The 25208-nt window shown below is 43.9% G+C and overlaps 1 protein-coding gene across 1 annotated transcript in view; it reads right to left on the reverse strand.

The window, feature by feature from the left end:
* Nucleotides 1-25208, reverse strand: part of RGS9 (regulator of G protein signaling 9) — a 69728-nt gene that overhangs the window by 38007 nt on the left and 6513 nt on the right. The window contains exons 2-9 of the mRNA XM_081849657.1: nucleotides 23518-23614; nucleotides 14773-14823; nucleotides 13842-13948; nucleotides 9980-10031; nucleotides 7218-7276; nucleotides 6288-6364; nucleotides 4416-4497; nucleotides 353-415 (exon numbers count right to left, since the gene is read on the reverse strand). Of these exons, the coding sequence (XP_081705783.1) occupies nucleotides 353-415; nucleotides 4416-4497; nucleotides 6288-6364; nucleotides 7218-7276; nucleotides 9980-10031; nucleotides 13842-13948; nucleotides 14773-14823; nucleotides 23518-23614 (588 nt within the window). The remainder of the gene's footprint in view (nucleotides 1-352; nucleotides 416-4415; nucleotides 4498-6287; nucleotides 6365-7217; nucleotides 7277-9979; nucleotides 10032-13841; nucleotides 13949-14772; nucleotides 14824-23517; nucleotides 23615-25208) is intronic.

The raw sequence follows: 25208 nt of genomic DNA on the forward strand, positions 1-25208 counted from the left end.
ATGGACCAGAGGACGCCAGGCACTCCTGTCTTCCACTGCCTCCCACAGTTTGGTCAAGCTCATGTTCATAGCTTCGAGAGCACTGCCCAACCATCTCGTTCTCTGTCGTCCCCTTCTCCGTGTGCCCTCAATCTTTCTCAACATCAGGGTCTTTTCCAGCGAGTCTTCTCTTCTCAATACTGCATCATACCCCCTCCATATCTGCCCATTTTCACCCCCAGCTGTCGGACATTCAGTCCCAATCTTGACTTCGTTGGGTCTTATGTCCTTACAATGAAGATACAGAAAGCTTTGTCACCATTCAAAAATACAATCAGAGTGCTACTAAGGAATGCAAACTTACCTAGTTTACCGTATTTTCACAGGGATCAGTTACTCGGTCTAAGCCATAGTCAAGTGTGTCCTGCATCCCTGGCTATTACAGTCAAAAAACAACAAAACATACAATTACATATTTGTGTTGTTTTTTAAAAAATATTGTTTATAATATCAAGTATGATTGCATCAATTATTTAGCTGCCAGTGGTAAGACAAATAAATTTTGGAATAATTTTTGAATATTCCAAAATTTTTATATATATCTTCTGTTTTACAATTTAGAATACTCATTTAAACATCCTTAAAATATGAGTGACTTCCCTTCTCTTTCCATAGTTCATTTTGCATATCATAAATCCCTGCATATTTTACATAAACTAAACCATTCATTATTCCATTATTGCATCCATAAAAACTTATTTACACTTTTGAATTTATGTTAATGTTGCCAATGTTTTCAAGTGTACACAATTTCCCCCTGTAATCATTTTCCAATCTTCTCTAAACGTATGTTCTTCTTGTTCTATTATTCTATATGTTAAGTCTGCAAGCTGTGCATATTCCGTCAGCTTTAGTCATTAGTTGCCATTAGTTGGGACCTCACACGTTTTCCATTTGGGGGCTAACAAAACATGGGCCACAGTAGTGGCATACATCAATAACATTTTTTGACACCTGGGAATTTCCATCAAAACTATCCCCAACAAAAAGGTCTCCAATTTTTTTACTTTCCTAATACTTCTCCAACTCCACCAGCTTGTCCACCAGAGAAGCCTAAATTACAAAAGACCTTTATTCTAGTTGTGTTTGCTGCAGAAATATTAATTAATATGCCACAGCTAGCGTTGTGTGTTCTCTACAATTCTGCCTGAGTAATCCCTGGGCTATTCCTAGGGTTAAGAGAAGCAGACAAAATTCAGTATTCTGCAACTCCTAATTCAATACATAAAAATACTGTAAGCAGCTATGGGGAAACAGATGCAAATTTGTTCCATTTTGCAAATTTCCACAGAGCACAGAATTCTTGGTGGAAAACGCTGTTTCGTTTCCAGTGCAGAGCAACCTTTGCCAGCCTTTTGCCAGATGTTTAGGACTTCAACTCCCATCAGCCCTCATCAGCACAGTCATGCTAGTTGGCGCTAATGGGAGTTTTAGTCCTAAACATTCTGAGGGCACCAGAATGGTGAAGGCTGGCACAGACTATGCACAGCCGTGGCTGAGTTCAGCATTACCACCCAGCCCCACTGGGCAGGTGTCAGAGCCCTGGCATCCTGGCAGTGTCCATTGGCATTGACACACTTGCTATGGGCCCAGTATCCCAGGTGGCCGAGTCTTCAAGTCTTCTGATGTTCTTACAGGACCAGGCATCGGGCTTCCCATACCCCAACCCGTATAATGAGAGACCAAAGAGACTGGTGAGAAAACCCGGCGCAGGAAGAAACCAGCTGAGGGCAGGGTGCTGGCTGCTTAAATGAGTGAGGGGCGGGTCCAAGGGGAGCATGAAGCTCCACCACTGGGTGCAGGCATAGGATCCGGTTCCTGATAGGCTTATGCCCCCTCCACCCATGAGGAAGAGCCCAGCCAGGTTGAATTCCTCCGCTGGGGCCCCAGTGAAGCCTCCTCCATCCCGCAATGCCGCCGCACACGAAAGGGTGAGCAGGCTTATCCTAGCAATGGCCACTGTAATGAACAATTGAGAAAAGCATCACTGGGCAAATTTTCCTTTTCATCAGGTCTCTTAAAAGCACGCGAGTCTCGTCTTTCATCGCACCTGACAAACCGAACGATAACAGCACCTTCTGTATGTTTCTAAGCGTGTTTTCAGCAAAAAATAAAATAAAATTATTGGCATGGGAACTTGGGGCGATGCAGAGAAAACCCTGCCCAGTGAGGGAAGGGGGTGCCTCGACATGGCAAACAGACTGGTACCGCTGTCGCATCTGCTTGGAGCACAGCTTTGTTTTTGATCAGCTATCTGACGTCTGCTGAAGTTTGGCCATCAATAATTAAACTCCAGCCAGCGCTATCTTAAAAGGGCGAAAAGAGGGGAAACAGCTCAAGAAAGAGAAGGATCCAAATTCAGCTCTGGTGTGATCAAAGGGGATTCAGCAGGGAAGATGAACTAGGACCAAAGGGGCTGCTGTGGCACAGGGGCCTTTTCTACAGATGGTATTTCCCCGCCCCCCTGCAAGCTAAGCTCCAATTATGGCCTGACATTTGCCGGAGGCTTATACCTTCTCTGTCTGTTAACCGCTGGGCTCTCAGTTGGCCGCTTACACCGTGTGCACAATTAAAAGTGGATCTTTGATTATGACTTGGGATTAGGGAATGTAGCTCTTTGGCATGTGTCAGAGCCATGCGGCATGCTGTGATCAGTGCGGCACTGCTCAGGAAAACACCCCACCGGCATCTGCCAGAAGTGCCTCCAAAATAACAGAAACTCGGTGCTGCGCTCCACAGCTTGGAGTCTTTCCCCAGCATGGAAGATTCGCCCAAAAGCGCTCGTGGGCGTGGAAAGATCAATGCGGATAGATCAGGCCATGAGAGGAGGCAGTGGTGCCGTGCGTTTGTGTACAGTGGTACCTCGGGTTAAGTACTTAATTCGTTCCGGAGGTCCGTACTTAACCTGAAACTGTTCTTAACCTGAAGCACCACTTTAGCTAATGGGGCCTCCTGCTGCTGCCGCGCCGTCGGAGCACGATTTCTGTTCCCATTCTGAAGCAAAGTTCTCAACCTGAAGCACTATTTCTGGGTTAGCGGAGTCTGTAACCTGAAGCGTATGTAACCTGAAGCGTATGTAACCTGAGGTACCACTGTATCAGGTTTGCCTCCATTCTTCCTGCTGCGTTTGGCGGGTGGGAGTGCGATCGCAACCCCTTTGCAATTACTGAGGTCAAGATGCAAGAGCTGACTTCAAGGAACAAAATGCACCCGACACAGATGTATGCAGCATGCACAGTTCTCAGAAGACAGGGGCTTAAACCCCAGCTGCTTCCTGTGCAAGCTTGTGCCTCACTTCCCCCACCTGCAGGAAGCAGGATATCTGGGCGTCCTTATCTCTCTGCCAGAAGAGCCATTCCTCCCTTCTCCCTTGCAGTGATTCCAAACTATCTATTGCAAGAGTTAAAACTGTGAGATGAGATTCTGTAGAAAAAAGATAATGCCAAAGTGGACAAACCAGTCTCTTTGTTAAGTTGACGGCTCTTGTCAAGTCTGTCTCCTTGCATGTCTAAAGAGTACAGGCAACTGGTTGCCAAAGAAGCTACTAGCTACAGAGGCTTCTGTAAGGTGAGCTAAAATTGGGCCCCAGCAGGAGGAAAGTGTTGAAGAATAGTCAGTCTCATCTTGAACTTGACGTGACACCTCTACTGAATCCAAAGCCACAGTGGGACGGAACCACCAAAAACTTAATGACGGCTCAAGATTTGTACAGTGGTACCTCTGGATACGAACGGGATCCGTTCCAGATCCCCGTTCGCATCCTGAAGCGAATGTAACCTGCGTCTGCGCATGCGCGGGTTGCAATTCATCTCTTCCACGCATGTACGTGACATCATTTTAACCGTCTGCGCATGCGCGAGCTGCGAAACCCAGAAGTAACGCGTTCTGTTACTTCCGGGTCGACGCAGAGCGCAACCCGAAAGCGCTCAGCTTGAAGCATATTTAACCCAAGGTATGACTGTATTACTAATACAGTTTTGTCGTCCACCTTTCGCTCCAAGATCCCAGGTGGGTTGCAACAGTTAAAACACAATATTAAAACTGTTCCAAACAACTCACAATTACAGAAAGAAGATGTGTCATAAAATATAAGGGTGTTCATGCTGTGAACCTCTTTCATATGCTCCGTTTCCATGTACGTTGAAATAAAACCATACAGCAGAAAGAAACCACAGCTTCCCATGACCTTCATTCTAAGGAAACGTTAAGCCAAAGCCCCCTAGACCTCTTAGTACTCACCGATTCAGGTGTGCAAAACTATAGCGCAGGGAGTTGGACCACATAACCCTTGGGGTCCCTTCAAACTCTACAATAATATGATCCTATTATTATTACAGAACCACATTGTTTACTAGATATGTCTATTCTTCACTTACAGCTGTTCGGTGCACTAGCCAATAGGCTTTCTCCTGACAGTCCAGAGCATATCGATCTTCCTTCTTTCGTTCTTTTCCTGTCCTGCAAATTCAGGAGGGAAGTGTCATTTCAACAAATCAAAGCGGAATAGGCCCACTTCCCTGTCACAGGACTACCTGCACATCCCTGGCAAGTAGGATAACATGGACCAGGAATTTGGTGTATAACGAAATTATTTCTTAATTCTCATGTTCCAGAGTGGTCCACTGCCTACGATTTTACTGCGAACATTTTCCTTTTTGGATACAGGCACTCTTCCTCCCATCCTTCCTCTCCTGTCCACATGACTTTAGCGACTGAACCAAAAGTCAGAGTAGAATTCCCCCCCCCCTAAAATCACCATCAGTGTTGTTTATACAGACACTACTTTTCCATGGTGAACCACGTACAAAGTGGGCTACTTAAATAGAATAAAATAACTATCCACAGAATGATAGAAGGGAACAGAAAGTTCCCTGGCCCAAGGGCTCCACACGTCTACCAGACTGCTCAAATCACAACCAACATTTTAGAATTCTTGGTGAGGCACCTGAGGACTGGAGTTGGGGAAAAGGAAGACCTAGGTCACTATTGATGTCAATACAAGGAAAGGTGCTAGAACAGATAGTTAAACAGTCTGTCGGTGAGCACTTAGAAAAGGATGCTTTGTTTACTAGGATGCAGCAGGGGTTTCTCAAAAAGAAGTCATGCCAGATGAATTTCTTTCTCTCTCTCTCTGATAGATTTGGTGGATCAGGGGAATGCTGTGGACACAGTGTATATTGATTTCAGTAAGGCTTTTGACAAAGTTCCCCATGATATTCTTGTGGAGAAGCTGGTAAAATGTGGACTGGATAAGGTGACTGTTAGGTGGATTTGTAGTTGGTTAATCAACCAGCCCCAAAGAATGCTCACTAATGGTTATTCATCATCCTGGAAATAAGTGACAAGTGGGGTGTCACAACATTCTGTTCTTGGCCCATTACTGTTCAACATTTTTATATATTGGGTGAAGAAATTAAGGGGATGACTCATCAAATTTGCAAATGACACCAAACTGGGGAGGAGGAGTTAATACCACAGATGCTGTGCAAGCAGACAATGGACGAACTGCAGTGAAGAGCCTGCAGACCTTGTTGGTAAAGGGAAAGTTACAATGGTTACTACTGAATTTGATGTGAGGACAAGACACATTCCCTAAGTGTGAGTACAATCATCCTTTCAAGTTATCTCACAGGAAAGGCCATTTAACCAGCAACCACAGAGGTCACAGCATTTCTGCTTTTGTAGACTCACTTAAGACATTTTGTTAAGGTTTCCTGGCTTAGTACATGGTCAAAGATATCGATGGACATCACCAAACACCGACAGCTTGAGCCAGATCCAACCACCCCAATTCCACTAGCTGAAACCAGCACAATGAGCCCGCCAGTGCAAAAGAGCAGCTACTGCCAACAGCTCTAAAAAAAAAAAAAAAACCTGCTACTGAGAATCAGTAGAAGAGTTCTCTGAAAATGGATTTCCAAGTCAGGCACCCTCATTATCAGAGAAAAATGAAGCTGCATTGACAGAAAGCAGTATTTACACCTTTCAAGCAGGCAGCACAAACTGCCACCAGTGTGGTTATTTGTAAGCAGAACTGCAAGCTCATTTGGTAACAGGCAGGTGCAAAAGCGAAGGCAGAGTTTCACAGATGTAGCAGGAGTCCGTGTCAATTTTTGAAAGCTGTTTTAGAGAGAATGGGAATGTGTTATAATTCCTCGGCTACTGAGAACTTGAAAATTGCTTACTGCTCACTGCATCACTCAAAACAAAGGCGAAAAGAGGGGGGGAAACAGTGTTAAGCATCTCACCTATACTGTTCCTGGGCCTGCATAACAACGAAGTCCCATTTGTGGTTGATTTTTTTGTGCAGCGTGTTATAATTTTCCTGGAAAAACAGCAGCAGTGAGACAGCAAGGAAAGACACAGACTTCTGTTTCGCTCGCAGCATGAAGGATGTGATAAAGTGCTACAGCACACGGCCACACGTACGAAACACGGAACAAGTAAAATTGATGAGATTTCTCAGTAAGATTTATTAGCTTAGCCCACTGCTGTTGTAGCAATTTGGTGTATATTTAAGCTGACAAATTTGTTTAACAGATGTAGTTTAATAGGTGAGGGGGGGGGGAACCAAAATCTGAAAGTAGAGAAGTGGGGGCAGAAACACTACAGTTGTGAATCTATGATGCTGGAACTACAAGCTATCCAAAAGCTCAGGGCTGCTGCTAATCTTGGTAGTCCATGGCTGAATTAACAGGAACACAAGAAGTTGCCTTCTGCTAAGTCAGATCATCAGCCTAGTTAGCCCAGTATTTTCTGCAGTTAACCTGCAGTGGCGCCCTGCCAGACCGATGTCAGAGACTGTGATCTTCTGCATGCAGAGCACATGTTCCACTACTGAGCTTTAATGCTCCACCGCCATGATGTGCTTTACCAGAGGCACAGGTTGCCCCCAAGATTGGGGGAGCCAACACATGTCGTCACATACAACGCTGCGCAGTCTGGTGCAACCTTCCACTAGTCAGCATGGATTCCTGCAGCACCTGGAGACACTGCACAGGCCAATGTGACCTCACACCAGGCTGCACCGATCCCTGTGGCATCTCTCGACATCATGCATACTGGTGCAGCCTTCTATGAACGTCCCACTGGGGCCCCTCAACCTTTGGTTAACCAAAAAGCTTGCACAAAAGATGCTTAGCCAAAAGCTTGCACAAGATGCCATAATACTTTCTTACCTTTTCATATTCTTCTAAAACTCCTTTCCTTTTGATATTTTTCTTGGCTAGGTAGATGGCTGGGGATGAAAAACAACAACATACACATGTAATTAATGAGAAGGCCCAGTGAAAGAAAAGTAAAATTATATCTTTTCCAAATAAAGATTTTGTCCCGGGTGAATCCACATGGCGCAAGATCCACATAAGCTTGTGTCTCCAGCCAATGCTGTTTTTCACAATAGGTGATTCCCACAAGAGTAGTGAAAGGAATCTGCATTATGGTGACAACTCTGGTGCAGCGGGAAGCTTAGGGCAAATGAAGGAGGGGGGGATATTCTAAGTGGTGTTAGTAAGCTTCACTGTGATTGTAACTTTTTTCTTAATGTGTATAGGACTAATGTGTATAGGACTAAGATCAGAACAGCTGTATGTTGTTCTGAATGGCTTTGAATTTAAGAAACAAATGACCACACTTCCTACAGAAGCCCATTCAGCAGAGAGTGCTCCTATTTTCCTGGCATGCACATCTAGAATTTACTGTAAGCAGCCATCTTTCCCACGCTTTGTTTTATCCGGAAGTCTTATTGAAGCTCTTTGAACTAAATATCTAGCTATGGAAATTATTTCTCCTAACTAGGCAGTGTGTCCATAAAAGCTAGCAATTTAAGCGGCGTATAATTAACACAGGTAGAGGGTAATGAATGCAGCACAATTGCAGGTTTGGCTAATACCAACATGATAGGAAAAGGAACGGCAGTTTCATTTCAACATAAAATTGGTGTCGTGCATGAGAAAATGTTCTGAGGGTGTGTGTGTCGGTTTGTTCAATTTGTGTGGTGTTTTCATTGCTCCGTTCTTATTTTCCCGCTGTGAATTCTAACCTTGTGGTCTGGTTAAAGCCAGTTTGCTAATTTCTGGTGTCTCAGCTACATATTCATGCGGCAGTGAGGTGCAGAGGAAGGCAAGTTAAGGAGCCAAATTAACACATTTCTAATAACACATTCCACAAACCAAATTAAGCCGAAGAAGTTTAGTCCAATCCTGTAGCACGTTTATGCAAAAGTAAGGGCCGCATCCAATCAAGCTATATGCAAAATGGACCAACTGAAAAGAACAGACCTCAGTTAGAAATGCCCATACATTTCAATGGGTCTACTCTGAGTAAACTAATAGCTAAACCAGGGGTCAGCAACCTTTTTCAGCCATGGGCGGGTCCACCATCCCTCAGACCATGTGGGGGGCCGGACTATATTTTGAAAAAAGAAGAACGAATTCCTGTGCCCCACAAATAACCCAGAGATGCATTTTAAATAAAAGCGTGCATTCTACTCATGTAAAAACACCAGGCAGGCCCCACAAATAACCCAGAGATGCATTTTAAATAAAAGGACACATTCTACTCATGTAAAAACACACTGATTCCTAGACCGTCTATGGGCCGAATTGAGAAGGTGATTGGGCCCCATCTGCCCCCCGGGCCTTAGGTTGCCTACCCCTGAGCTAAACCAAAGTTCAGTTGACTTAGTCCCACGTAAGGGTGTATCAGACTGTGGAATATTTCTTTAATAAAACATGATCTTATTCTTTATTTAAGGCTTAAAGGAACAAAATTCACATACATTCTCTAAAAAGTATAAGAAACAGATGGCCCAATTTGCATATGCAATCAATGCATCTTGGTTTTCTGTGTGTGGATTGCCTTAACATGTCATTTCAATCCTTCTTTTCGGTGGTTTCAGCACTGCCAGAATTGTGCGAGGTACTGCTTCACATTGCAACTTGCCACATGGAACAGCGTCTATGAAGCTATAGTTTCAGGAACCTGCTACCACACCATTGACCAGGCCTAAGGCAATTAAAGATGTTCAGAATTATCAAGGGACACAGCTTTTACCTGTACTTTTACACTCCAGACTACAGGTGGAAGGTTGTAAATTCAAATGCTCTGCTATGTTAAAAACTCCCTACCTGTGGATAGCTAGCATGTCAGGGAAAAGGGATTCTGACCTAGCTTTCTCCTTGGTGCCAGTTTTCAATATGAATGGATTGCCTTCATATGAAGAGGTGCTTAAACATGTGAACATCCCATGCATACCTTGAAGTACTAGCTAATGGAGGCCCCATTAGCTAAAGTGGTCCCTCAGGTTAAGAACAGTTTCAGGTTAAGAACGGACCTCCAGAACGAATTAAGTTCTTAAACCGAGGTACCACAGTATCTGAATGTTTTCTAAATCATTTTTTTAAAATGATAGTTGAAATGAGAGTGTAAGAGGGTACCCTCGTCTTCAAAGTGAAGTACCTCAGTTTTCGAACGTAATCCGTTCCGGAAGACAGTTCGGGTTCTGAAACGTTCAAAAACCAAGGACTCAACAGCCGAAAGCTAGGCCTCAGGATCTTGCACTCAGCGGAAACCGTGTGGCATGTTCGACTTCTGAGGCGTGTTCAAAAACCAAAGCATTTACTTCCGGGTTTACGACGTACATAAACCGAATATTCGTCAACAGAGATGTTAGGAAACCAAGGTACCACTGGACCTTTCCTAGAACTGATTAGTTTCTACAAACATCATCTTTGGAGTTCATACAAACACTTACTCCATCTTTTCCTCCAAGTGCACATGATTTACACAGAGCTGTCAACTTTTCCCTTTTCTTGCAAGGAATCCTATTCAGAATTAGTGAATTTCCCTTTTAAAAAAGGGAAAAGTTGACAGCTATGGATCTACACCTTTAAGATTTCACTAAAAGGGCAGAGAGTACCTCCCCGATCTTATGGCTTACCATAGTCTGTATCATCTGCTGCCCACTGCTGGGTCGGCCAAAAATACGGTGTCTGTAAGAAAGAACACAAAAACTAAGACCCAGGTTATCAATTGATTCTTTAACTAAATTATCTAAATCATTCTACCAGCTGGCATGTGAATGGCAGCCCTGCATATTTTTCATGTTTTTGTAAATGTATGTTCTCAGCTATTTTATATCCATTCTGAATGAGGCCTGGAAAACAAAAGAATCAAATAAAATAAAAAAGGCAGGGAGAGGCAAGCCCCCAATCTTTGGGGGTGGGGGCTATTGTTTTGTTTCTGTTCTTGCTTTTTATATGTATTTTGTGTTTTTATCATGTGTTTTTATGCTCTGAGCCACCCTGATATCTGCAAATGAAGGGTGGTTATACAAATATTAACAACACTTAGAATAGTAACTTTCACTGGAGAGATGTTGAAGCTACAGCTCTCTCCCTATGTGAACACCACTGTGAGGTTTTTAAATGATTGTTCATGGCCCCTTCCCACTTTCCGGTCCAAATAGGTAAGCTCCACCCAACTAGGGATGTAAGAAGGCATTGGTTTCCGTTCCGACCCATATTTGTCATGTGCAGTGCTGCTTCCATTCCACTGCATTTCAGCATTTCGTAAAACCATGTTATTCGGTCACACTGTCTGCTATAGCGAAATTTTGCACAATTAATCACGTAATTATCATGTTATTCCACACCATTCCTTTCAATGCAAAGGAAACACAATGCAACTGGAGAGAGTTATCCATAGGAGACTATCAGCTGCAGACTGAAAATAACAACAACAGTGAATGCAAATCAAATTCGCCGAATTGACGTCTGTCCAGGAAATGAGATGGGTAAGTGAACATCAACGATTTCCATTCCTCCATTCACCAGAATTTTCCAACATCTCTACACCCTTCCTGTGTATGTATGTGAGAGAGACGGGGGGGGGGGGATGGGAGGGTGCTATGTCACTACATTGCCATTGCTTCCTCTTCGCCTGGATTGTTGCCAGCTTCCCAGGCCACAGGTCTCTGACAGATTCTGTCAGGGAGTTAAAAATGAGAGTTTTTGTGTACTGTTGCTGACAAATTCAGTGAGGAGAAGTACATATGGGGTGGAGTGGGGGAACAATAAAGAGAAGCAGAGAAAAACGGGAACTGGAGGAAGGAAAAGGGAGCAACCGAGGACCCAGTAAGATGGGGAAAGAGGAAGTAACCAAGATAGGGGTAGAGACCGAGCATCAGACCATACGGGTGCGGGTCCCAAATGTACACTTGTCCTGGGCCTAGGAGGCCAAAGCCAGCCAGGGGGTCCTGCAAGGAACCAGGTGCTTTTTTGTTTGTGTTTATAACTTTATTCTAAAACGACTCCTACCCAGGGCCTCAGTCAAGCTCTGCTTGGGCTTGGTGAGCACTACGGTGTGAAGGGAGAGAGGGGAAAAGAGGGGGAAAGGGGTGGACAAACAGACATGTTGGATGAGTGACAGAAATGAAAGGCTTGTGGCAATGCAAGAGTGCTATGGGGAAATATTTATTTAGGAGACCACTGTAAACAAATGAAAACACTGGAGGATTCTAATAACACTTGTAATGTAACAAAGACTATGGACAATATGGAGAGATATAAAATATGGATGATGAAATATTATGCAGTTGAAAATGTTGACAATAGGACCCAGGGAGGGGATGGTGGTGAGTCTGGAGATTCAGAGAAATCTCTAAACATGAACATATATTTAGTATTGTTATAACTTTGCACTTGTAAAATCAAATAAAAATTATTTCAAAGCAAAAACAAGAGTGCTATGGGATGCCAACTTCTGGTGGTAAAATGTGAAAGAAGTAAGGATGGGTACAGAGGCAGAAGGCTGCATGATTAAAAGAGAAGGTGAGTGAGGCCTGCAGTGGTGCAGAAAGGGAGACCTAGAGGGAGAAAGGGAGATCAGTAATAAATTCATTTAAAGGGGGACACTGAAGCAAATTGCAATAAAAATGATGTCCTGTGGCTAACTTAGTGCTGGGGCCTTGCTGAGTTAACAAAAACTGCCCTCAGAGTGCAGCACAGCCGGGAAAGGGACCCAACGAAGAAGAGAATAATTTTCCTTGTGTGTATTTTTAGGTTGCTGAACCCCTGAGGGGAGGAACCCATCATACCCACTCTTTGTAAACAGACATGTACACAGATCACAGTATAAAAATAATGAACAGTAAAATTACAGCTGTACCCTTCCTCTACAGCACCCCTACGCAGTTATTTGAGCTGCGCACCTGCTAACATTAAAACAATCTAGTTAAAACATTTTAAAAAGCTAAATGTAGCACGATGAAGCCACTGAAAAAGTCTTCCAAATAAGGACATCTTTCAACGTTTCCTAAAGGCTGACAAAGAAGGACCGAGGTGAAAGATAAGGCAAAGTCACAGATTGAAAGGACTGTGAGAAGCTTCTCAGAGTTAAGAGCGAACTCATGCAGGAATGAATTGCCAAAGGCTTTAAAGAAGTCTTAACGTCTGTGGCCCACTTCACCTATCCTATTAAACCATCGTTAAAATAAAAGCATCGCTTAACATGAACATGGAGCATGCAGATGGATGTTACTTGAAAGGTCCCTGTTTGTGACCCCCATCCCACATGCTACAGCACTAGGGAAGAATCAAGTAATACTCTGGCTTTTCATTACATCCAAATCCAGGCTTGTGGTTTCTCTTCAAATGAACCACAATCTGAAGCCAAGGTTTGTTCCTGGCTTACCACTCGTGGTTTGGTGAAAACGAGTCCCGGTTCAGTAAAGATGCCAAACCAGACTACGACTCACAGGAGCCAACTCCTATGGGCTGAGGTCCCTTTGCCCCCCCCCAATAAAATATTGGGGGAGGGCAGGCACCCCTCAAAGTTGATGGGCATTCCATTCAAATGGTGTGGGCGTTTTGTAATTGATTATGTGGGGTGGGGCTTACCTGCCCCCCCCATTTTATTCCCGTTGGCACCCTTGCTTTGGCTTATTTCCTCCCTAGAGTGGTACCAGTTGGAGCTGGGTAAAAGCTAAAGGAACCCCTGACCATTAGGTCCAGTCGTGGCCGACTCTGGGTTGCGGCACTCATTTCACTTTATTGGCCGAGGAAGCCGGCGTACAGCTTCCGGGTCATGTGGCCAGCATGACTAAGCCGCTTCTGGTGAACCAGAGCAGCACACGGAAATGCCATTTACCTTCCTGCTGGAGTGGTACCTATTTATCTACTTGCACTGGTGTGCTTTCAAACTGCTGGGTTAGAAGGAGCAGGGAGCTCACCCCATCACAGAGATTCGAACCGCCGACCTTCTGATCAGCAAGTCCTAGGCTCTGTGGTTTAACCCACAGTGCCACCCACGTCCCTTCGGGTAAGAACAAAGCGCCCACAATTTCAGCAACAAGAATTAGCATGCTGCTCTTTCACATTTAACCATTGTTAATTTTATCCTTGATTTCATGGAAGGGTGGTGAACCTCAGGCCCAGAGGCCAAGTGGGCCTTCCAGGCCACATGCAACAGTCTCTCTCTCTCCCAGGCCATGCCCCTTCTTCCTAGGCCACACCCCTCCCTTGGGCTCAAGTGTTTTGAACTGGGATAAGGCCTTGCTAGGATGGAGAGTCCATTTTTTGCATGGCTGGAGCACTGCTGACTGTAGAAATGTAAAGAGTTCCCTCTGCAGCTCGAGTCCCGGTTCCTCTGGGTTGCAGCCCCAGTGCAGTTGTCTATGAAGCAATGTGAACCTTGAGTTGAAAAAGGTTTTAACCTGATATGTGAATGAGGTTTATGTGAAAAGTCAAAAAGACCTTAGCAGGCTTCCATTTCTTCTGCTTGTGGCTCACTGCTCTGCTCACCTGAAACCTGTAGAGGCTGCTGTCTGGTCTGAGATTCAGATTCTTCGAATCCTGAAGAGGATAGATGTAGCCGTACCTGATAATCATACTTCCCAAATTGAGTGCCTCTAAAAAATAAAGATATCAGCTGCCTTCACTGGCGCACACAGAGCATAGCCAAACATGCAAAAACAATCAGCTATTAAAAAGACAAGAATTCAAATACAGTGGTACCCCTGGTTCTCAAACTTAATCCGTTCCAGAAGTCTGTTCCAAAACTAAAGCGTTCCAAAACCAAGGCCCCTTTTCCCATAGAAAGTAATGCAAAATGGATTAATCCATTCTAGACTTTTAAAAACAACCCCTAGAACAGCAATTTAACATGAATTTTACTATCTAACGAGACCATCAATCCATAAAATGAAAGCAATAATCAATGTACTGTACTATTCAATAAATAAGACAGTATTGTAGATGATAAAAATTAAAATTATTTTATCTTCCCTGCACTGATGATAGTCATTGTTTGGATGGGGGGGGGGCTTTTATCCATTTCCGCAGTCACACAATCAATCAATCAATCAATCAGTAGCTGAACTGGTTTCCACACAGTCGCAAAAACGAATTAACCGAAAAAGAATCAAAAACGAAAACGCAAAATAAATAGCAAAAACAAAAGCGCCAAACTTAATCTGTTCTGGAAATCAGTATGACTTCCAAAATGTTTGAAAACCAAGGCGCAGCTTCTGATTGGTGCAGGTTTCCTGGAAACAATAGCCAACAGCCGCATCAGATATTCGGCTTCCAAAAAACATTCAAAAACCGGAACATTTACTTCCAGGTTTTCGGCGTTTGAGAACCAAGGTACCACCGTACTGGGGGGGGGGAGAAGAGGGAAAGGGTGGGGAGGAAGCTTGACTAAACGCTACCCGTGTTCCCCGCCAAAACTCACCTTCGTCGGTAATCTGCAGGCGCTGCAAAAGCCACTGTAGCATATCAGAACCTGGAAAGCAAAAGCAAGAGCAAGAGCAAGAGCAGACAGTGTAAATCATCGGAATAACAAAACTTCACATTCTCCTCTGTGTAAAATAAACACCAGAACTGTATGCCTAACCTTGACCCTTTCTGCAAAATGCACTGAAAAATGCTGAAAGCTGACTTAATTTTAACACCTGTTTCTGGGTTTTTTGCAGCCATCCAAGATTTTAGAGAGCCTGGAAGTTTTTATATAGTGCAGTGGAATAGGAGGTGTCAACTCTAAAATCAGCTTCTGCTAATGTCTGTTAGCCACAGTCTGTCATACCTTTTTATGTTGTACAGAATAAACAGAAAAACTGAAATCTTCAAAAAAGAGAGAGAGAGAGAGAAAGAGGGAGAGAAAAGAATTCCACAAGTGTATACAGATGTGGGCACAGTCAAAATAACCAGTGCCTTGTCCCAAATGGCCTCAAATAGTGACGATTCAGATTCCTAATTTTGTTGCTGTTACTATAAACCCTTTTAGTGTGTGATTTAGACACATACAGAACTGTAAAACAATTTTAAGCTTTATTTTTCCCCCTCTGAAAACTGTGTGTGTAATTAAGAGGAGGAGGAGGAGGAGGAGGAGGAGGAGGAGGAGGAGAAAACACCAAATGATATTTTTTAACGTGGATTTAGGGTCTTTTGGGGGGATTCTTGTTTTTTTGGAGGGGTTTTGTTTTGTTTTGTTTTACATCAACCTGGCGTTGCATGTTTGTGTAATACAAGTTTCTACATTATATGCTGCTGCCCTAATGTTCAGAAAGAAGAAAGGTGTATATTTTTGTTTCCCCTGAAATGAACTTTAGGAACTGTAGCCATCTCATTGCCTTAATTTAAAAGAAATAATAATAATAATAAAAATAAAAATAGCTGATGTAATTTAGGTAAGAAATCCAAGGCAAGTTTGGGTCTTCAGAACTGTTTTAGAATGTTGGCATTAAGCTGCCATTGTACCTGTTTGCAGCCCTCCTCCTGTGTTTAAGAGTATTATGTCCGTGTGAGTGTAAAGAGAGAAGTTCATGTGTAATTTTACTTTCGATATCTATTGATTCATGCCCAGGTTGTACACAACTGCAGTGTATTTTTAGACTGAACTAGACTGAATTTGTTGAAGAAGAAAAACAACAACAACAAAAAACCACAAAACTTCACATTCTGACCTCCGCGACCTGCTTACAGGAACCGCCTCTCATCTAGAAAGCCCCCCCCCCCCCCCGCCCCTGAGGAAAATGCAGATCCAGACCTGCAACTCCCATCCTCAGCCACTACAAGAGACTTGTCAGACTGGAAATGGGTAACAGCTTGGTTTTTTTCCAGATAGGTTTCAAACGTGGGTTGAAAAAGTGACAGTCACTTGTAGCCACGTGTACGTACGCTCGTCCCACTTTCACTTCTCTTTGTATTTGATATCTTATTGATTTGTTTCAGAAGGGCAAACATTTGTCCATAGCAAGGCGGTGTCATAGCAAAGCATAAAAAGAGGGCGGGTGGGTGGGAAATCCGGCGAAGGGCGCGAGAGGGCTGTCCCACAGCCGCACCGTGGTTTAAGTTTTGCCGCAGCCAGTGCTGATTGGACAGCGGCCAGATAGCGTTGGCCTCCGCCCCCAGCCAGATCACTGCGGGACCGATGCCCACCCGCAACGCCGCCCATTGAAAAGCGGACAACCTTGACACACAAGGGACAGTAAGGAAAGAAAGAAAAATCAAAATCAAAGCTTGGCCACCAATTTCTTACACCAGATGTCCCTATGATGACCAGCTGGCACAGTTCTGGGGAAGGAGATACTCGATGGAACTTCGCATTCAGCAAAGCTGATGAAATGACTCGTGCTTCCTATTTCCCCCATTAATGCAGCTAGAATGGCTACCCCCAATTGACAGCTGAGGGGAGAGGAGGCCTGATGGAGCTGTCCTGCCACAGCAGAGTTGATGGAGTGAGCTGTGGTTCACAACTCTCCCAGTGAGTCTGTCTCCTAGCTAGTCTCTCGCCTGGCTTCAACTTGCTACTCCAACAGGGACCAGGAGAATCTGGGAAACCGTGTGCACAGTGTTCGAAACTCCCATTGTTCCAGGCGCATTTTGTGACAGGGGATTTCATTAATGGCAGCAGTTTCTGGGCACACTACTGCGCCCAAGATTTCAGATTAAAACTGCCACTGCTGGAAGAAAAGGAGGGCCTTTTTCTGCCTCCCCACTTCCAGCCGCTCTCTGAAGAATGGAGAAGGGACCCTCATAAGAATATTAGAGGGGTGGGCAAGGGAAGTGTTATATACTGAGTTGAATAGGATCCAAAATGCATCAGTCTGATTGGTCCTAGAACAATAGGATTCAGAATGCAGCAGCCTGATTAGCCCTAGAACAATAGGATTCAGAATGCAGCAGTCTGATTGGTCCCAGAACAATAGGATCCAGAATGCAGCAGTCTTATTGGTCCACAGGAGCCACCCAATCCAGCTCCAGATGGAAGTGAATCCGCAACCTGATTGGCCTACAGGTGAATCCTGGAATTAGCCAATCACGTGGGGCCCATTGTGTAAATAATGTATATAAAGCAGACATTCTGGGGGAACTTCCATTCCTCCTCACCACTATGAGCTGAATAAAGAGCACGAAATCCACTCTCGACTCCAAGTATATTTCAGGAAGCATGGCTTTGTTTTTTGCACTCTTTAGATGAGGACTAGACCACGTGAAAAATGAACACAGGACTTTAGCTGCACTTCATTCAATTTCAGTTTTGTATTCTTGTTATAAAAAAGCGTGCCTAAACACTCCATTGCGGCACCCATAACCTAGGTTTAAGGTTCCATTTAGCTCCTAGCTTTCATATTTCAGTTTCTAACACAGTTTCTGAGTCACAGGTTGGTTGGTCATACTTTTTTTAATGACGCTCTGTTTTTAAAAAAGCAGAATGAATAAATATTTGAGTTTACATCCCTTTCTTTGATAAGCATTCAAAATCCTTTGTGTCATTTTTAACTGATTTGAAAATGTGGAGAACTAAAATTAAGGTGTGGTAGGGGGAATGGAAACACAGAGAATCTGAAGTTGAAAGTTAGCTATCTGGAAACAAAGCAGTTTCAGGGCAGTAAACTATTCTGGTTCATTTGGTTACAGACATCAGAGGTGGCATGGAAATCTTAGCAATACAGCAACCGAGGTGAGAGGGGTAGGATGACAGGAGATGCTCTGTTCTTGTGATGTTGAACTTCCTGTTCAAATTCTAAAAGCTGTAGGATGAAATAACTGCCTTCTCATCCTCTCACCAACTCCTTCATAGCAAATGGGCTGACAGGAGTTTTAGACCAAAACATCTGGAGGGCACCAGGTTGGGGGAAATTGGTCTTTTTTAAAAAACAACAACAACACTTCGGGAGTTAATATTATGACTCTAATGATCTAAATACCTCTGCTTTCTAAAAGCTCGTATTCCTGCCAGTTCTCAATGCATATGTTTTACTGCATACTTTCGTGAAAGAAGGAGAGTATTCAGGATTGCCACTGAAAGGCTAAATCATAATCAGGGGAAACGGAATTGTGTTCTCTCGACAAGGTGACTCATTGGGAACCTTATTATTTCCTGCGCGAAAGAGAAAGGGCAAGCTAGCCAGGAACTGTGCAATTCAATTAGTGGTTTGTAAATTAAAATGGAACACAAAGAGAGATGTCAGGTTTCAGAGGCCAGAGCTTGTAACTTGGGGAGCAAAATAAAAGGAGGCATGGAACCAGTACAAAAGGACACATTACCATCTTCAACAGAGGTATCTTTGGTGAGCTGTAGGGGAATTGACCGGGTGGAGGAAAATGATAAATAAGCCACAGAGTGCTTTGTTTCAAAGGCATTAAAAATATACATAGAATCATAGAATCATAGAGTTGGAAGAGACCACAAGGGCCATCGAGTCCAACCCCCTGCCAAGCAGGACATACATAGAAACATACAGGAAAAAATATAATATCAACCAATTGGAGCCGGGAGAAGAGTTTAATACATATCATGAATGAATCTGGCCACCCCTGTTTCTGCCACCTATCTTTGTACTCTGCACTGTAGGACAGGTTAAAACTAGAAGTTTTAAATAGGGCAAGGCTTCAGGAATGCACTCCCTCCCTGAGCATGTCCTAATCTTCATCTCCAAATGCCTCCACAATGCAGATTAAAAATGTTAACCTTTCCTGACATTGTGCTGATCACTTGAGACTTTTGCCAAGCAGCCAGGAGCTCTTATCCCTACTATCTGCTTCCTGAAATAGATGAAATTAAAAGATTAGCCTGTAACGCAGACCTGTGCTAGGCAACCCAGCTTGCACCTGTTCTTTTCCCTTAAAGAGGCGGTGCTTATTTTCTGAATGCTGGGGAAACTTCATCCATCCCTGGCACGACGTGAGTGGAGCTGTTCCTGTTTATTCCAGGCGAGACTGTGCCCTAAGATCTCTAAAGTTCATACAGTTGTAGCCAATGGTGTTGCTCAGCTGCATTTATTCGTCGCTTACTCTGTAAAGTACCTCAAAGCAGCTTATGATAAAAAAACCCATATACAGTGGTACCTCGGGTTAAGTACTTAATTCGTTCCGGAGGTCCGTACTTAACCTGAAACTGTTCTTAACCTGAAGCACCACTTTAGCTAATGTGGCCTCCTGCTGCCGCCGCGTCGCCGGAGTACGATTTCTGTTCTCATCCTGAAGCAAAATTCTTAACCTGAAGCACTACTTCTGGGTTAGCAGAGTCTGTAACCTGAAGTGTATGTAACCTGAAGCGTATGTAACCCAAGGTACCACTGTCCAGTGTGTAAAATAAAATGCATCCAAATGATATTAAACATTATTGACTAAAAATGCTCATCCTGCAATAACATAAAGGGGGGAAATCTTACCCTAAGAGCCAAACTCTTGGGTGAACAGGAATATCTTTACCTGATAATGATAGTGCCAGGAGCATCGTTGAAACACATACATTCAACTATTCGAGAGCCGCCAATGAAAAGGCCCATTCTTGTGTTGACACCCTCCAGACCTCCCTCAGTGGGGCACATCAAGTAGGGACTCAGATGACAAACACAGGGTCTGAGTAGAGCGGCAGATCCTAAGGTATTCGGGTCCTGATCCTCATAGGGGTTTATAGCTCAAAAACAACACTTTAAATTGAGCCTGGGAGATGATCAGCAGCCAGTGCAGCTATGCTAAAAACGGAGCTATATGCTCAGACCTACCTCTGATCAACAATCTGGCCAACAAACTCTGCACTAGCTGCAGTTTCTGAACCATCTTCAAAGGCAGCCCCTTGTGCAATGCACTGCAGTAATAAGGTTTCCTTCATTGCATATGTTCTTAGGTGCCATTGGGCAATGAAACAATCTATGGCCTTTAAAACTGCGGGGTATTGTTTTCATTTGTTACTATGGTATGCAATTTTGGGTCCTTATTTTGCAAACCACCCTGTGGTCCTCGGCTGAAGAGCAGCATGGAAACTTAGTTAATAACAATAAGAAAGAAATTTTCAGTTATTCCCCACTCTACCCTGCACGCACACACAGAAACCAAACAAATGTGCAATGCACCGTAAACATGCTCTGGAGAGTTCCCCAACCTTCTGAAGCTGATTTCAGGAGCTGGAGCTGCAGAGATTGGGGAAAACATTAAAAACTGTACCCCTACTTGTTGGAAGCCTTACGATCAGCTGCTAACTCCCAGAAACCTTCTCAATTATCAGCATCAAACCAATAAAAATGCAGTGTTAGCAGGACTGTACAGATGTTTAACATCCAGAGAAAGGCAGCTATGATTTCAAAATAGAAAGTACCCCATTTTCCTGTTGCCTCAGTCAGAGACGAGACTGGTTTTATACTGTTATAGGTGAGGAGATTTCACCCCTCCCATATCCAAGAATCTCCTGAGGTCTCTGCTGACTCTACAGAGAGGAGGAGCAATGTACTGCTCTCTACTTAATTAGTCAAGTGAGTGAGTCAGTCTCTGTGTGAGAGAGAGAGTCAGTCAGTGTGTCGGGGAGAGAGTGCAAGAGATCGTGTTTATAGATAAGATTGCTGCTAAGAGCAGCTGCAGGCACTCAGAGTATAGCATTGATTTATGCTTAGAATTTGTAGCTCTGTATATAGTTTTGTATTATAGCTGTAGCAATAGAATAAAAGGAAGATATTCTACAGAGCTGCTCTCCGAGTGGTTTATACTCTGCAAGACTCTGCAAAACGCTGCTGCGCAACGACTGTATAATTGAGACAGTGAATCCGGTGCTCTCAGCTCCAAGCTGTGAGTCCACAGCACTGTGACCTGTTCCTGTGGGAAAGGAGGTCTCTGGCAGTGCTACCCAGCTCGCCTAGCCCAGTCGGGGCTGTAGTGCATGAGTCCAGTTGGTACACTGGCTCAAGGGCGATGCTGACAACAGGAGATGTTAAAAGTTTGGTGAGTGTTGATATTCTCATGTGAATGCTGACTACCTAGATTGGATTCTATTTGTTTAATATGCAAACTGCCCTGGAATTTTTTAACCACAGTGCAACATACAAATATATCAAATAGATAGATAGATAGATAGATAGATAGATAGATAGATAGATAGATAGAGTGAGTGAGTGAGTGAGTGAGTGAGTGAGTCCTGGTTCACATGACACAGCCAGTCAAACTATGGTGTACCAAGACTGCACTGATATCCAGTCTCCTGGAGAGGAACGCACAGTTGCTTTGCTTCTCCCCAGTTCTTTAACTCCCATGCCATGCTAAACCAAGGTTTGGCTTAGTGCAAACAGCTGCAATGTACGTTTCAGCACTCTTAAGTCATTCTGTTGACTTTAGCGATACTATCAACCAAGAAGAGGCTGGCTTTGTCTCAGAAGTATACATTTCTCAAGTCATCTCTCCATTCCTGGCGTTTGACATAAATCTCTCAGGTGCTTGTTATTCATTAGTCAAAAATTTGTTCCATCTTTTGTTGAATAACACTCAAGGCAACTAGCAATAATAATAGCAACACCCATATTATTGCTATCAGCAATATTAGGGAGGGGAAACAAAGCAAACAAAACAGCAATAAAGTCGATATAAATACCAGTCAAAACCAGTTTTAACAAATTTAGTGTTCAGCTTGTGGCCAGACAGAGCATGGTCTTGGAAAATTTCACAGAACTGTTTTCCCCAACCTCAGGGCAACTTTCTGTACACACCTTGTAGCGAAGTTAAAAATCAACCTCATTCTTTTGAATAAGTCAACAATTGTTCCGGGTGAGTCCATGCTCATTTGGCAAACTCACTAAAACAGGTTCCTACAGGGCTGCCGGTTCTTCACTGAGAGACTAAGCCTATGCCTTTAAATATTCTAAGACACAATGACAGAATGCAGCTGGTGAACATGACCCACTCCTCTCCTCTGTCTGTTGTGGAGCAAAATTAAAATCTGCTGGCTATAGCAATCATCAGATTGGCAAAGAAACAGTGTGGGACAGGCAGGGGCTGCACTTTCTCTCAGTGCCTTGGAACATTTCAAGGAACAATCGGTGGGTTAAGAGCTGGTCTCCTGAACTTATTGGAATATTACTAGGGAATGGTGGAACTCGTCATACAATCAGCACCCGAGTGGTCCTAGCTAAAAAGAAACGAACAAGTTCTATTTTCTTCTGTGAATCTACCCCTTGGACTGAGCTTTTAAGCACCTTTGTGTGGTTCTGGTTTTCCACTGAATTCAACCACAATGCACTTGGCGATGCTCTGCAGTTTAGTTCCTTCATTAGAAAGATCACACCAATGCTCCTCATAACAGGGGCATACCTAGGGGTGGGTCAGGGCTGACCCCCTGCCAAGGACGCAGGCCCAGGAGAGCGCAGAAATCATGCCTCTCCACTCTTGGCTTGTAGTGGCTAGGATTTCACCCACCCATCTACCCAAGTGCTCGCTGGGCCACTCTTCAGCTGCTCTGGGTAACCAGGTGAGGCACACATCTCCTCTGGGCGCCTCAGCAGACAAACACAAGGGAGGGGGGCAGGCACAAATACTGCTCCTTGCCAAGGGCACAAAGGAGCCTAGGTACACCTCTGCCTCATAAAGGCACAAAGGAACTTCTGTGAACCATAACTTCCCCTTCCAGTTCTACCTGCTAATTTCAACTGACTTCCAGGACACCTTTGTCTTCAGTGAAGAGGGTTTGGTACAGATGGCAAGGGCAAAATGGTAGTAAAGTATTTACAACATGCTCTGGAGCTTGCTTTTTAAAAATAATAATAATAATAACAATCCACAAGGAGGTGCTTAGAGTATGTTTGCAGGGTTGCCTTGTGTGAACATAGCTGGCAGGCACCAGAGTACAATTGTTGTTGTAGCACACTCAGTAGACAGTAATGACAGGCTCGCAACTTCAAAGCACTACCGCTACCTGCCTATTTCCGATTCAGTGTGTTCTGAGGGAAGGACTGCTGTAATTTACAGGCATAGGGGTAGGTTGGATATTTTGCTCCCAATTTTGTGATCCCATGACAGCACAAACATTCCTTATCATAAATTGTCTTCTTTCGCAGTGTCAGGATGGCAGTCCCCTTGCGGCTGAAGGACTGTGCTGCTGTTGTGACTGTCCTCCCAGCACCAGAAAAGTAATTTTGACTGTTGGATTATTTTATACAAAAGGGGGTAAATGGTTTTTGTTGCACTTTGTAGCCACTACTGTCAGACTTACCAGTCATTGCATGCGGAATATCGACGACTGTGACCTTCTGAGCGTGCGTTTTGATGCCAGAACTTGGGTCCTGCATCTCCACCAACAGAACTTCCAGCTGCAAATTGGAGCAGGTGCATGTTAAGCAAAACAGGAGGAATGTGTCAAGCATGCAAAACAAAATCAAGAGAGTCAAGAAGTTTGGTCGGCCTTACTTTCTCTTCCAATATCCCATCAATTTCATAGCTATTCCAGTGGTGTTATTCTATTACAGAAAAACCAAATTAGTATTTCGTGTGTCCCATGATGCTTGTTGTTGCATTTGGTGGTCAAAGCATTCCAGTGACAGCTACTAGCGTATTTTTCGCTCCATAAGACACACTGAAAAATAAGGGGAAATGTGTGTGCGTCTTATGGAGCGAATGGTGCTGCACAGCTCTCCCTCTCTGTGCAGGGAGAAGGGGCTCTGTTTCTCCTCCTGCTTCGCTGGACAGGCGCCACGCAGAGAGGGCCACCTTAACCTCACTGGGTTGTTCTGAGGTTGTTGTGTGTTGTTGTTTAACCCCCTGAGCAACTTGACAAACAGACAGGAGAACATTATTCTTGTTTTCCCTCTTCAGTCAGTCTTGGATTCCATCACTGCCCAAACCATGTGTCTCTGTCTCTCCAAATGGCCAGATGGTCCCTTTTTTTTCTGGGGCTTTCTGTGAGAGAATGAAATCCAAGCACTAATGCCTGTTAAAATGCTTCTACTGTTCACTTGCAAAATCAAGCCTTTGAAAAGAGGCTCTACAGAAATAAAAGATTCACAATATTTTTTTCTTGTTTTCCTCCTCTAAAAACTAGGTGCGTCTTATGGTCGGGTGTGTCTTATAGAGCGAAAAATACGGTACTTATAATACACATACTTCTCACTAGGAATGCATTACATTAGCGGTCAGGTACTCTTACCTGCCAGAGCTCATCCTGCTCTCCTGCTTCCCATTCCCACCCCACATTTCAAATGGGATTATGATGTTCTTGGGGAAGATAGAGAACAGCATGGAAGAGGAGAGAAGGAAATAAGGAAGAACTGGGTTGCTCAAGTACAGTGGTGCCTCGCAAGACGAAATTAATCCGTTCCGTGAGTCTCTTCGTCTTGCGGTGTTTTCGTCTTGCGAAGCACGGCTATTAGCGGCTTAGCAGCTATTAACGGCTTAGCGGCTTAGCGGCTTTAAGAAAAAGGAAACAAACTCGCAAGAACTCGCAAGACGTTTCGTCTTGCGAAGCAAGCCCATAGGGAAATTCGTCTTGCGAAGCACCTCAAAAAACGGAAAACTCTTTCGTCTAGCGAGTTTTTCATCTTGCGAGGCATTCGTCTTGCGGGGCACCACTGTATTCTTTGAAATTCCGGCCTCAAAGTCCATTGCTAGGCACGGCTGAGATTCATCAACATAGTTAAAAACTTTATTGAGGGTTTTTTTTTTATTTTTACTATTCAACTTGAGCAACCCAACATGTTTGGGACCCAATCAGGTGGGTGGCTGCCCATCCCTAATCATAAGAAACAAATAAACAAAGCAGGCAGAAATTAATAATCCAGGTGGCTGCAAAAGGCAAAGCAAAAGGAGAAAGCTTAAGGCAGGGGTAACCAACATAGTGCCAATACAAATGTTGTTCAACACCCATCAGTCCCTTCAGTATGGCCAAAGTCCTGGGATTATGGGAGTTGT

The sequence above is a fragment of the Podarcis erhardii genome, assembly GCF_964252035.2.
Source record: "Podarcis erhardii genome assembly, chromosome: 2".
NCBI lineage: Eukaryota > Metazoa > Chordata > Lepidosauria > Squamata > Lacertidae > Podarcis > Podarcis erhardii.